The sequence below is a fragment of the Azolla caroliniana genome, unplaced genomic scaffold, assembly GCF_043228905.1.
Source record: "Azolla caroliniana isolate FFs.n. ecotype wild unplaced genomic scaffold, voAzoCaro1.0.p SCAF_12, whole genome shotgun sequence".
Classification (NCBI taxonomy): Eukaryota; Viridiplantae; Streptophyta; class Polypodiopsida; order Salviniales; family Salviniaceae; genus Azolla; species Azolla caroliniana.
Window position 1 is genome coordinate 15,609,661 of NW_028230447.1, and position 15,454 is coordinate 15,625,114.

Here is a 15,454-nt window from a genome sequence, read left to right on the forward strand (position 1 = left end):
AGTCTAGAACAGACACCACCACATCCTCGAAGGAATACTTCCACATTGCTAACGGTTTGCTCTACCATAATGGGAAGGTTTGTGTTCCAGATTTGCGTGAGATCAAAAAGAGAATTGGGTGAAAGCATGGGAATGGGAACAATTAGCTATGTCCTTGACATAGCTAATTAGCTATCTAATTAGCTACATGTAATCTGTATATTTTGGCAATTTTAGGGATGATTAGAATTTGATCTCAAATAAAGACTAGCTAAACGGTGGACCATAAATGGTAATATTTCCATCCCCATCATAAATGATACGTATCTTTAAGATCTTCCTACTAAAAATTAGCTATAAAAAAAACTATTTAGCTGTGGTCAATTTACTAGCTAAATAGCTATAATAGTGTTTCCATTAGCATGCTTTCACCCAATTCTTTTTTAATGCCATGATGCACCCTCAGCAAGGCACCTTGGAATACATCGTACACTCGTTCTCATCGCCACTCAATTCTATTGGCCTAAGATGTGTCCTGACATACATAGCTATGTGACTAAATGTGACTAATTTCAGGTTAACAAAGTCGAGCGACTTAAAGCCGCAGGACTTTTACATCCCTTGGAAATTCCCAATAATAAGTGGGAAAGTATATCCATAGATTTTATTGTTAGCCTTCCTCGCACCCAAAAAGGTCATGATGCCATCTGAGTTGTGGTAGATAGACTAACTAAAATGGCCAGATTTATTGCTACTAAAACCACGGTAAAAGCTCCTGAATTGGCTTACCAATTCGTTGGCGAATTATTTCGTTTTTATGGGTTACCGATGGATATCGTGAGTGATTGAGATCCAAAGTTTACTAGTGACTTCTGGATGCAAGTCTTTAATGATGAGAACTCGACGTTCCTTATGTCCGACGCTCGGCCACAACCGAGATTCTTTTCATACACAGAAAAACAGGTAATGAAACGCGACACAAAGGGGAGAAATGGTACACAGGAGGTTTACGTGGAAAACCCCAAAATAAGGGAAAAACCACGGCAGCCCACAGGCTGCAAACTGTCACTATGTAGGAATATACAACAGTGAGTTCGCTGAGGCAACGACCTCGTGCTCTCAGATCTTCGCCATAGGCGGCGGTTACAACAGAGGCAACGACCTCGTCTCTCTCTCTCTCTCTCTTTACAGTTACGCGCTCTCTCTTCTTCTTGCACCAACAAGGAAGAATAACAACAACAAAAAAAAAAACAACACACCTAAAAGTTTGCCCTAAGTCATATTTATACTAATATGACTTTTCGACTATTCGGCTATTTACAAATGTAGCCTCGATGGGCTCTCAGAAACATATTTACGAATATGTCTCTTCCCTCGGTTCATACCGGACCTGCACCATCCGGCTCTCCGTAGTCGGGTACTCCCCATCCGGTTCATACCGGGCCTACACCATCCGGCTCTCTGCAGTCGGGTACTCCCCATCCGGTTCATACCGTTTCTCCCTTCCCATCCGGAGGGACCTATCTCCCAACATTTAAGAAGTTAGAAACTACGTTGAGCATGAGCTCCACGGATCATCGTGTGTGTATGTGAGAGGGATGATTAAATGTGACTAATTTCAGGTTAACAAAGCCGCAGGACTTTTACATCCCTTGGAAATTCCCAATAATAAGTGGGAAAGTATATCCATAGATTTTATTGTTAGCCTTCCTCGCACCCAAAAAGGTCATGATGTCATCTGAGTTGTGGTAGATAGACTAACTAAAATGGCTAGATTTATTGCTACTAAAACCACGGTAAAAGCTCCTGAATTGGCTTACCAATTCGTTGGCGAATTATTTCGTTTTTATGGGTTATCAATGGATATCGTGAGTGATCGAGATCCAAAGTTTACTAGTGACTTCTGGATGCAAGTCTTTAAGAAGTTAGAAACTACGTTGAGCATGACCTCCACGGATCATCGTGTGTGTATGTGAGAGGGATGATTAACAAGAGTGTAACTAAAGACCTTTCTCTATATTAATAAGCATCATCAAGTTACAAAAATACCCAGAATGAGGTATATATATAGATCTCATGTGCAAGATCTCATGTCCAATCATACAACATGCCATGTTGTACTACATTGTTAAACGTATGCCTTATCTATGCGTGCTTCCTTTCCCATCCATTTGAGCATTTAAGCCTTTATACATTGAAGATCACTTGGCTTTCGAAAGGCCAATTTCTTAAATCTTATGCATATATCCTCAATTGTAAAGAATGCAAACATATGTGAAAGAGAACCATAACACATCATTCCGGCAAGAAATAGCTCATATAAATTCTTGCAATGCATAGACAAGTCCAGAAGTCTAGTTAAGTCACCATAACTCTAAACATATTTCCCCTTTACATTTCCCCAAACTTTAGAATATGCATGTGATGTATCTTGCATTTGGAGAAATTGTTGAGTAACTTCTCATATTCTTCTCTTTCTTTGAATATGCCATTTCTATTCATGCAAATGCTTTTGATCATTTTCTTTATCCTTAACTACATCCAAAATCATAACGCACTTTTGAGCTTCATGACATTCTTTATCAAACCATTTTTCCTTTGAAATACATTTCTTGATGCATTTCCAAAATGTGTGCTTGGTCGAAAAACATTTGTTTGTGCATAAAAGAATGACTTTCTTAAAAGCTTCCCATTTGCATTCTAGTGTGCCACCATGTTATATCTTTGTCATTTGTAACATATCCTCAACTATCTTGAAATACATGGGCACTCACTTAAGGTTCATGCTCAAGTGTGGTTGTTTATTATCTTCAATGGCCTTCTCACAATCAAACCTATGTATACATTTGAGATGAATACATAAAGTCATCGAATTCCAGTGTCCATTCACCGATTGAAAATTTGTGCATATGATCCAAAATACCTTCGAAAAGTAGTGCATAGTCAATCACACTATTTCCATTGTGTTTTCTACAAGTAAAACCATTAGTGTTGGGCCATAAGGATACACCATTTGCAATAAGCAATCTAATACTATTGCGCATTTATAGGAATAACTTCCCAAATTGGTTCATCACTAGAAGAGCAATTATACATTTGTATATCCTCTTGCATCCTTGAGATATGTGGGATAAAAGATTGTTGTATATCAAGTTGGAAACTTCTCGTATGGGCATTCATGTCACAAAAGACAATAGTGTCCCCTTTGGATTTGAAATAATCAATATATCTTCTTGATTGGAGAAAGGTTTATCTTTATCCAAACAAGCATAAAAATTAGAATCTTGATGAGGAATGTAACATCCAACTACAAAAGTGGGCAAATCATTAGGTGTCTCTATTTCATTCTTAATCAAACATGCCACCCCTTCTTGTCCTCTTCATTGTCTTAGATTTTTCGCCCATATCAAAGAGTTTACATATAATTTCCTAAACCTTGAATACTTTTGAGTATTATGCTCCCATGTTTCAACAAGAAGTGTGATATCCAATTCATTGGTGAACTTCTCTAAGCCAAATCCCGCATTCCATGAGTATTCATTGCAATTCCAAAAGCATAGTCGTAGAAAACATGGATTAGTTCTATAGAACAAGTGTCCCTATTTGCCTACATTTCCGTCTTTAAGCACATCCTTAATCGTATTTTTCAATTTTTATTCATATGCTTTACAAAAAACATTTTGTTGTGAGGTAGTACGATCACAAAACAATATTGAGGATGTGCTTGTTGGTCCTACACCTAGTGTTGGTGTTACTAGTGCACCACAAGGTGGCTTGGGGAGAGATCAAGGACACTAGAATAATGATGAAATAGAAACTTGTTATATGCGGGGTTTAAGCCAAAGCATTGAGTGCAATATATGTGATAGACTTGCAATATAGTTTTTAAATCTACATAAATAAAAGAAATTTCAATTATTCCTAATGTTGTAAGCCACATTTTCCAAAAAGTTTTATCTCAATTTCAGAAATAGCTTTTGGTCATCAAAAAATTGACTTATTTGCTGGACAAATAGTGATATAGAGATTTGTATTAAACATGGCCTAAGGCTAAAGCTCCCTTGAAGGAAACCAATTTGCAATGATACAATCATGTGCGAACACTCAAAAAAATCCTAACACAAGGCTTCCAAGTGCCAAACTTTTGACCAATTGAGGAGCTTAGATTAAAGGTTGGAGGAGAGATCTAGTGGCATGTTTAGTAGTTGGCAAAATGCTCCAACAAATGATTGTTTGATGGAACGGTCATGCCTCGAGGGGGTTTCATTGACGAATGTGATTGGGAACCAGATCAACAATATTCCAAACAAGATTTGTCGATGATATGGGACGTTTATTTATCACAAACAATCAAAAACAATATCTTGCTCACAAAGAGTTAATCAACAAACATTGGGAAGAAAGAATTTGCAACTACAAATGAAAGAGGTAGTAGTTCAAATTGATTTTGGGAAGTAATGTGTTGCTCCCTCTTATCTATTGATTATGAATGCAAGTAAACAAACCTTTGGATTCTATTAGGCGACATGCCATCTACCTAATTCGCTGCTGCGATTAGTAGGGTCGAGCAAATCAAGTGTCAAAAGAACATCAAAATCTTACACTCAAAATGTGTTTGCTTTTTATAATATTAAGAGTATAGTAGTATCTTATCATCACAGAACAAAAAAGGATTTTCATTGATTTGCAAAGCCTATTTGTGTGAGAGACTAGAGTCCCATCCAACCATCCAAAACACCAAAAAACATGATGGTTATATGTGTACATATAAGAATTTGTGTTTCCATCCGGTACGAAGGCAAACGGATGCGCAAAAGCATCTCGAAATGCACTGCCAATCGTCTAAGACTTTCAAATTTTTGTTCCATCCGAGACTACGAAGGCAAACGGATGCGCAAAGCATCTCGAAGTGCACCTCCATTTGTTGTCAAACTGTTCCGCATCGCAGCCCGTCCGAAACCCCCATTGCCTTTCCTCATCATCGCAACAAACTCGGTATAGTCTATCCGACCATCCTGTTATCATCGATTGAGAGTGGCCAAGGCATTAAAAGATCCATAATTTCCACATGGAATTCATTCAATGCACACCATTTTTTCTAACAAATTCATATTTGTGTCCCCAAGCACGTGGGTTCAGGCAACCATTGGCCTTCTAAGGCCCCACATAAGTCGAGAGTTCAACTCACACCCCCCTCCCTTGGTTTGCCACATTGATTAATAAATAAGAAAGAGAACATTTGCTGTTACAATCAAAACAAAAACGCTTTCGTCGAAAAGTACGACTAACATTACAGCTAGGAATCGGCAACGGAGCCTAAACTGAACCAACGGTTTGGCGGTTCGGTTTAGGCTTGAGCTACCTTAACCGGTTTGAGCTCGGTTTGGGATTGCTCAAACCGGTTTAAGGCTAAACCGGTTACCAAGCTGTTCAAGGCTTAATCAGCTTGACTAAACCGTTTTAGGAACCAGTTCGGTTCAGGTTTGGAAACCCCCAAAACAGTTTAGGCTTAACTGGTTTGGTTTGGACATGGCCAAAAACCGAACCATTGTCGATTCCTAATTACAGCCCTCACAACTAAGAGAATAAATAAATAGATAAAATTTCTGTAGTGAACATCAACTTCAAATGTGGTGTGCCTAGATTGGAGAGTTCTTACATTATCTTGATCAGCCTCCTTTATCATCTCCTCGATATGTGCATGACCCATATTGAACTCATTGCATGCTTGTTGCAGCTCATCAACTGTGATATAGCCACTCTGATCTTTGTCAAAATATGAAAATGCTGCCAATAGGTTCTCCTCGCGTTCTATCTTGTTACGGTTAAGTGTTGCCGCGATAAACTCTCCATGATCTATCGTGCCATTGTTGTCTACATCAGCCTAAAACACACAAAGACTAATTTAACAACAAATAAATTGAGCATGCACAACGCCAAAAGAATACTCCCCATCATCAATAATTAGGCTGTTCACCGGATTAACTAGGCCTTTAACCCAACAATCACCACATCCTTTACTGCATACCTCAGTTGTTGAGTATTACCTAACTAATTCATTACTGGATAGGCTAGGTCATTTACTGTTAACTAGGCCATGAACCCAGCAATCACTACATCCTTTACTCCAGTCATTACCAGATACTTTGTGCATTGGTTGTATTAGATGTGCATCCACATTTTCAAAATTCAACCATCAATAAGTAGGTTCTTATTAGATAACTGGGTTTTATTAGATGTGCTTTGACAATCTTGACAATCGTTAAGTAGGCCAGTCATTACCAGTCACAATCGAATGTGTATTGGGTTGTAATATATACACATTAAAACACTTGGGATCCCAATCATCGATAACTAGGTCCTTATCAGATAAAAAATTTTACCCCATGACTAGGTCATTACATTGGATGTGCATTTTGCTGTTCTAGATGTGCATTGCCACACATAGAATCCCATCACTTAATATATCTAGGCTATTATCATTATAAACTAGACCCTCACGAAATAGCTAGAAATCATTATCATATGTGTATCAGGCTGCAGTTAAGATATGCATTAATTTACTTACGAATATTAGTATGAATTCATATATGTACTTAGATAAGGAACACTGTGCATGTGCTATCGGTAAACTTACAGCTTCCATAAGGGTTTGAATTTCGGTATCTGAAAGACTAGAGCCTAGTTTTTTCAGCCCTGTTTTGAGCTCATCGAAAGTTATGGAACCGCTATTATCAGCATCGATCATTTTGAACACTTCTTTCAATCCAGCAATTTCCTCTTCAGATAGACGCTCGGCAATGACCTGCATATATAGATATTAAATCATATGGTATAAAGGAAATAAAATTTTCATTGTTTCTAAATTAATACAATTTGACTTTACAAACTAAAAATTGAAAAAATAAAATAACATGACATTAATGCATTCTCTATTAGGAGAAGAAAAGCTATTTTATGTTTACAAAATGGAAAAAATAGATGACAGTAATTTGCTAATGATCATGATTATATACCCTCAAAGCTATTTTCTTCATCTTGTTCATTGCCATAAACTGTTTCATTCTCGTGAGTACAGCTGAATCAATTGGTTTATCCGGAGCTACACCATCTTCTCTAATCCAAGGATGGCCTATTATGCAACAAAAAATTTCAATCTGTTGAAAAAATAGGAAATACAAAACAAAAAATAACTAGCTCCTTGGACATTTGAAGAGGATATCCCTAAAGTTTTGAAATTTTACCAGCATATCCCACCCATCATAATGAATTTCTTTAATGCTGTGTACAACAAGAGGGAAATTTCTGGTAATGTCCCTAATACAAATCATATGAAACCATTAAATCTTACATAAGACTTCGTGAGCTGTGTATCGTTTTTCAGGATTTCGAACCACCATCTTTCGGATCAAGTCCTTTGCACTCTCTGAGATGGTCGGCCAAGGATCAGAAACAAAATCTAGTTCTCCATTTAGAACTTGATCGAAAATCTCTTGTTCGGTCTCTGGTGAAGAGGAAAATATGAGACAAAAACATGTGACTATATGAGATTACAAGGCCAATAGCAAGACTAAATTTAAGTATGGGAAAATCTTAAAACTAATGAGCATTAATATGTAAATCTCAGGAGTCAAGCTACATTCACAGAGTACTTCTATACCTAGGAACGTAAATTTTAGCTTATCCAAGAACATTATACCTTATTTCAAAATGAATTTTAACTAAATTCCAGATTGAACTTTAAGAAATAATATCAAAAACTAATCTTTAAAATCAACTTCATTCTCAGACTATGCAATATTTCAGTTGCCATGTCAAGCTACATTTGCAAAAAGACAAAACTATAATTAGGACAGCATTCTCATTTGTCTGGGATTAATCTAGCTTCTGAAAACAATCCAACTTATCTAGGACTACAACACAGATTTTTGAGCAACTTTGTAGCTAAAATTCCAGATTACTCCCACATATATTAGAACAAATTTGGACTCAAAATAAGTACTGGAAAGAAATGTCATATCATCAATACACCTCTGCATTTGGAGTGTCTAAATATTTAGGTTAGGAAACTTGAAATAAGAACTGGAAAGAAATGGCATATCATCAATCCACTTCTGCATTTGGAGTGTCTAAATATTTAGGTTAGGAAACTTGAAATAAGAACTGAAAAGAACCGTCATTATCATTGGTATACTTCTGAATCGAGAGGTGGTACTAAAATCCTATCAGTTGACCTATCAATGGAAGATTTTAGTGAGGATTCCAAAACGCCAGGGATTGATCATTTTGGAATTAAGTGAAATATGACATTTTCTTTGCAAAGCAGCCCCAAAAACACCCAAACAGAAGCCTCATTCCTATTTTTCGCAAGAGAATAATGTGGGAAAATCCCAAACACTTAGAAGGGCACAATATTTCAGTCCCAAATAGAGACAGATTAGGTAATGTGGTAAGTACCTGCCCAGAAAGGGGGAACCCCACTAAGCAGAATGTAGAGTATAACTCCAACGCTCCAAACATCTGCTGCCTGGCCATACGATTTGAGCAATACTTCCGGGGCAACGTAATATGGACTCCCCACAACATCCTGAAAAGTTTCACCTGCAAGAAAACCCAGCATGTTGTAGATATATTTGAAAGCAACAAAAATCATCAGGTTTTTAATTAGGATCTCACTCTCCTTAAAGATAACATAACTAACCACATTTCAACAATCAAACATGTAGAAAGCTACAAGATTCTTACCCAATCGAGCTTCTACCTTGGAGTCAATGCACACAATACAAACGGTGTCAAGCCATAGACTAGAACTCGTATTGATTTAATCACCTATATAGGAAACTGAGAGAGAGAGAGAGAGAGTGTGTGTGTGTGTGTGTGTGTGTAGAACCTAGACAGAATATATAGCCCTTTAATATACCAATTAACCCTAGGTCTAGTTCTAAATCCATGTCCGGACCATAACCATCAATATTTATCCATCCATAGGCTGCCTGCCTAATAGCTAAATGGCCTAATCTAGCCTTCATGAACCCCTGACAATATCATTATTATTGATGTGTATGCTGATTAACAACACTTGGTAAAAAGTACCTCTTTATGACAAAATTACATACACTTGACTATAGGGGGTCAATCATAAATATGTAAAAACCATAGCATGTGTGTAGTATGGGGATTTTGAACCCAGCCTTTTACACATTTTTTACATGTAGAAGGGTATCATCAAAAGGGGGGTATAGACATTAAAACAGAAAAAGGGGTGCATATTCTTCATGAAAAAAAGATTGGGCATAGGTGGGGTTTCTAAATAGACATTGAATGTAAATGATATAGAGCATTTTTGTCTAGTGATCCCCAACCTCCAGACACATATGATAAGTATTAGCATATACAGAGATATAGATATAGATATAGATATAGATATAGATATAGATATAGATATAGATATAGATATAGATATGGAAAGTACCTGGTTTGAAAAAAACAGACAGCCCAAAATCAATCGTCTTCAAAGGAGAGTCCTCCTTCTTATCGGAGAAAAGGAAATTCTCAGGTTTCAGATCCCGATGGATCACACCTAAAGAATGGCATGCCTCAACAACCCCGGCGATTGTCCGGGTGAGTTCTGCCGCTTTCCTCTCACTATAATGACCCCTTTGAACAATCCGATTGAAAAGCTCTCCTCCAGTACATAGCTCCATGACTAGATGCACCGAGAACATATCCTCATACGCTCCTTTAATAGTCACAATGTTGGGATGTCCCGATAAATGATGCATTATCTGTATTTCTCGAACCACATCATCAACATCCTCTTGACAAATGATTTTCCGCTTCGCAATCGATTTGCATGCATATTCCTTACCGGTGCTCTTCTCAGTGCACAAGAATGTGGTTCCAAATTGACCTTGACCTAATTTCCTCCCTAGCACATATATTTCTTTGAGGTTTTCGGTTTTCCTTCCAAGCACTGATGATGTTAAGCTTTTCACTGGGCTTACAAAGGGTTTGTCCCCTGTCTTTACCGCTTGTTCTTCTTGCATGTTTTGTGACACAATGAGAGATGGTTTTGTCACATCGATGGTGTCAGGCGCTTTAATCATGTCATTGTCAGGTTGAGGAGGTTTCATTATGGAAATGGTATCAGGTGGTTTAATCATGTCATTGTCATATTGAGGTGGTTTCATTATGGAAATGGTATCAGGTGGTTTCGGAGGGCTTACCAGAGTTATCGCACTATCTTTGTCATGTTTCTTCTTGTTCGTGATCTCGCTATGTTCAGGCGATACCTCGCTACTTTCCGAGACTGGGGGTTGATCAGATTTCCAAAACCAGTATAGACTCGAATCATCACCACCAGGAAGGAAACCATTCTTGTTGTAGCTGGAGGTAATACATGAGTTTCCCATGGATTTTATACTTGAATTGAAGTTGTATAAATGCAATGATTCAAAGAGAAATGTGGCTACTTATTCTTCTTCTTATTATGCTAAAGCAAACCTCTTCAGATATTAGCCCTATATGATATAGGGTTTTGATAAGAGTACATAATCACGGAAGGAAACAGGGCTCTCTCTAGTTCCCAATCTCTCTCCGAGAGGTTTCACCAAAGAGTTTTTTTTCACATCAGAAGAAAAGTAGATTCAAAAAAAAACAAAAAAACAAAAAAAAGACCCACATGAGAGAAAACAGGGGGGGGGGGGGGGGGGGCTCCCGCCTCTCTCTTCCTCAATCAAAGGATTTATGTCAGGAAACAGAGGTGCTGGATTGGAACAGAGCACCTCTGTCTCTGTCTCTCTATCTCTTTATCAAACAAATGCAAGACTTAATACATCAAAACAGAGACAGAGACAGAGACAGAGAGGCTTCATAATTTCAATTTTCAACGTAGAAATTGAAGCTGGATTTTGACTTGTGGAGGAGGAGGAGGAGGTGAAGGGTTCAAATCCGAGGTGGGCAAATTCTTTGTTTTCTTTTTGTTTTTTATTTTGAAGAGAAGGAAATGTCGCTTTCATGGGTTAACGGATTTAGAGGAGGGGCCGCCAATTCAGTAGTAGGTAGCTATATTCCTACTTAATCTCTCCCTTCTTCTTCTTCTTCTTCTTCTTCTTCTTCAATCTTGGAGGTTAGTAGTGTGTATAAATCTACATACAATACATAACATGCATACATACATACATACATACATTACATACATACATTACATACATACATACATACATTACATACATTACATACATTACATGCATACATACATTACATGCATACATACATTACATACATACATACATACATACATACATACATACATACATACATACATACATACATACATACGTTACATACATACATACATAACATACATAACATACATACATAACATACATTACATGCATACATACATTACATACATACATACGTTACATACATACATACATAACATACATAACATACATACATAACATACATTACATGCATACATACATTACATACATACATACATACATTACATACATACATTACATACATACATAACATACATTACATGCATACGTACATACATACATACATACATACATTACATACATACATACATACATACGTTACATACATACATACAGTACACATGATACATACATAACATGCATGCATGCATATAGACATACAATACATACATTACATACATACAGTACACATGATACATACATAACATGCATGCATGCATATAGACATACAATACATACATCCATCCGAATCAGAAAAGCATGGTCCCTATCATCAACCAAGTTCAACCTCATTGATATCGTGGGTACTATTGAATAGGAATCGGCAAACTAGCGGCCGAAGCCACAGCTTGCTTGCTCGTCTCATCTCATTGATATCGCAACAACTGTCGAATACGAATCAACAAACTAACGGCTCAAGCCATAGCTTGCCTGCTTGTCTCATCTCGACTTCAATCCCCATTTCCCAGCTTGGCTTTGGCTTCCAAGCCATTCAACCAAGCCATTCAAGCAAATAATCCATGGCTCAAGTGCAACTCGTGAGCACCTTGGTTTTGGCTCAAGCTTTGCTTCTTTTTCTTTCATCGTCTTGGAACCAAGCCACTTGGCTTGAGGCCATCCAATCCAAGTTGAGCTATGTTACACAACCCCCCAATTTGACCTAGCCTTGTATCTCCTCCACATGATAAATCCCATAGGTAACCAACGTTGTCTTGATTCATCACCATCCTTCTCAATTGTCAACATCTCAATGGTGGAGGCTACTCCTTGATATGATTGATCCTTGTATCTCAACATGACAAATCTCATAGGTCAACCAACTGACATCCTACAAATACAACTAATCCCAAAAGTAACCTACGTGATCTCTTGAAAGTTAACTCCCTAAACCTTTGGATATTAAGATTGGTAATGGTTTTCATTTCATTTCAAGATATTGGATTTTCTATTTGGAACCCCGGGTTTTGAGAAGTTTCATGACAACTATTGTAGTATATCATGCAAAAATGTACAACTAGTTAAATACATTTTGCAAGCATCAAGTAAAAATGTTAAGAAGATTTTGATTTTGAAAATTTGTTACCTTGGACAAATTGCACATTAGATTTGATTAGGAATGACACATTTTCATCAAGAATAGAACCAAGCGTGTTCAAGTGAGCTCAAACACTTGGTATGGAGACTTCTCGTTTTAGTTCTGGCCAAAAATGTAGCTCAAGACATTAAGAGATGGATAGATAGATAGGTTTTATTATCATCCTCAAAGATAAATTTTGACCAATGTACCCAAAATTAATTTATTTTTACATGGTAGGTGTGGAATCGACTAGTGATTCTCGATTTCAAGAACTTTATTGAGCTGAGAGGAGGGGGGATGGTGCAACATGCGATCAGTAATAGCACATGAGGAGATAGTGAAGAATTGAAGTTGGTATCACATCTCCTTTCAATAGCCTATTGGTTTCCATCCTACAAGTTTTCCTTATCAATTTCCATTCCTCTTTAGTGACCAAGAGAAGAGCAAGTATTAAATTTCCCATCCTTATCAAAATATCAAAATTAGAAAGCATTACAAAGCATGTCCTTATTTGAAAAGCATTTATTTTTGTCGAAAAGCATCTATTTTTGCTGAAAAGCATTTATTTTTGCATGAGGAAACAACTTTCTTGAGAGGTAGTGATTGTCATTGTAGATTTGCATCATTTTATGACATTGTATTTTGTAACACATTCTCAACTATTATATATATGTTGACAGAGAGGAGAATAGAATAAATGTTCTATCATCCTCTAGGAGGCCAACTTTGACCTATGGGACCAAATAAATATTCATCTTATATGAATGATGCTACCTTGACACTTTAACTTGTATGAGTGAGTTTGGAGAAACATAAAGCTAAGCATGTGATAAGTATATCATATTCATCCTCCACTAGTCTTCATTGTGTACCTTGCATGTCTTCATATTTGAGGGATGATGTCATGATGCTCCCTCAACACGTAACTTGTATGAGTGATTTCGAAGAAATGTAAAGCTCTCCAAAAGCTAGCATTTGGCAACAGTTTAGTTGGAACCAAATTGAACCACGAAACTGTGGCTTAACATCTTAACGATTTAAACAGTTTTGTTCGTTTGAGCTTCAAGTTTTTTTTAACAGTCGGTTCAGTTTGGGGTTCAACGATTCAATTTAAACGGTTTCATCCCGGTTTCAAACCGTTGACGAGAAGTTACACACATGCGTGTGAAATCTAAGCGGGACCATCGAGGACTTGAACTAGAGAGGATGGGTTGATTCAAGTTTCCAAATGCGATGAATTGAAGGCTCCTTAGACTCGAATGCTCCCTAGAGTCAAAGGCTCTTTAGAATCAAAGGCTCATATTGACGTGATGAATTTCCCAACAAGACGATTCAATGACTTGATTTATGCCACTTTCATGAAATTCACGTAACTTTATGTCCCAAGCTTGAAATTCCTGTTGGGAATTAGGTCCCTTTCAGATGGACTGAATTCAGGACAAAAGGAAAATGTAAATAGGTTTGAGTCAAGCCTTCTCAGGCCAGTCATGTAAATAGCCTGAAAGTTATCTAAGTATAAAGATAACTAGGGCAAACATTAGTTGGGGTTAGAGTTAGTGAGAATTGTCTTGTTGAGTGCAGTAGAGTGTAACTGCATACTGCGTGTGTGAGGTCGTTGCCTCCATAGCCAGAATAGACGAAGTGTGTGTGTGTGTGTGTGTGAGAGAGAGAGAGAGAGAGAGAGAGAGAGAGAGAGTGCCTATGTTGTAACCGCCAGTTGGCGAAGTGGACGAACTCAGGTCGGTACCTGTGTGAGTGTGTATTCGGGTTGTTGTACATCTTTCTTATAGTGATTTGTTTGGTGTCTGTGGGAACCCATGGGCTTTTACCGTATTTGGGGTTTTCCATGATATATCTTGTGCACCTCTATTTCATTTGTTTTCTCTCGATTTTGCTTGATTCCCTATTCCGCATTCGACTCGGTCGTGGCCGAGATCTTGTTTTTCTATCAAAGTGGTATCAGAGCATATTAGAAAAATGGAAGACTCATTAGGGGGTATGTTCAAGCTACCTGACTCCAACTATTCAGTGTGGAAGTTGAAGATGAGAGACATGTTGGTTGCCGGTACAGTTTGGAGACAAAAGACTAGACAAGATCGTTGCATCAACATGGGAGGTAATGCACATGAAGACAACTGCATACATAAGATACTTCATCAACATGAGCCTGTATAACAACTTCAATGAAGAGAACAAGGCTCATGAACTTTGGAAGAAGATCGACATCATGTTAGAAAACAAGAATGTTGTGAATCGAGTCTCAATATTCCGAAAAATAGTGAGACTCAGGTATCAGGATAGTGCCAGTATTGCAAAACATACGAACGCCTTCCAGGGGCTAATAAACTAGACGACCTCACTCGAAGTACCTCTAACCGATGAGGTACTGGCATTGTTGTTGCTCAGATCCCTCCCGAATAGCTGGGAGACGTTGGTGGTCACACTGGGCAATGTCGGACCGGAAGGGAAAAACTTATCCCTGGCAAGAGTAAAATCGAGCTTGTTGGATGAGGAAGCTCGTTGGAAGGACAAGGAGGCAATTTCCGACCCGAAGGCCCTAGTCACGAAAAGTGACACACATAGATGGAGATGCCGAAACAAGAGTCCCCAGAACCGAGAGAAGTCGGGGACAAGGTCGAAGTCAAGGTTGAGGCCCACGTGCTTCTATTGTGGGAAGCCAGGGCACTTCTAGAAGAATTGTTGGCACTTCCGAAAGGAGAAAGGGGGAGCTAACAACGCTGACTCGAAGAAGAGTTCGGATTGAAAAGGAACGTTGTTGTGAAGATTTTCGGCAATAGTGTGAAAATCACATAAAACGTACAAAATCGAGTATGAATCACATAAAACAATAATAGTGAAGATAACATTTTAAATAAGTTTAATATCCAAG

General features: G+C 37.8%; 1 protein-coding gene across 1 annotated transcript; it reads right to left on the minus strand.

Moving 5' to 3' along the window:
- Positions 1-4,577: 4,577 nt before the first annotated feature.
- On the minus strand, positions 4,578-10,464 carry LOC147857238 (calcium-dependent protein kinase 26-like). The gene is made up of 7 exons (XM_087328935.1): positions 9,452-10,464; positions 8,437-8,580; positions 7,331-7,483; positions 6,996-7,111; positions 6,617-6,784; positions 5,639-5,863; positions 4,578-4,994 (listed from the first exon to the last, which is right to left on the minus strand). The coding sequence occupies exons 1-7, from the start codon at positions 10,389-10,391 to the stop codon at positions 4,854-4,856; spliced, it is 1,887 nt and encodes a 628-aa protein (XP_087185061.1). The 5' UTR covers positions 10,392-10,464; the 3' UTR covers positions 4,578-4,853.
- Positions 10,465-15,454: the final 4,990 nt, after the last annotated feature.

Coding starts and splice junctions, on each gene's coding strand:
- LOC147857238 (XM_087328935.1), bottom strand. CDS start 10,391: ATGGGAAACTCATGTATTACCTCCAGCTACAACAAGAATGGTTTCCTT. Junction 7,484..8,436: donor GGTTCCCCCTTTCTGGGCAG/GTACTTACCACA, acceptor CCTCTTCACCAG/AGACCGAACAAGAGATTTTC. Junction 6,785..6,995: donor TGAAGAAAATAGCTTTGAGG/GTATATAATCAT, acceptor CTATATATGCAG/GTCATTGCCGAGCGTCTATC.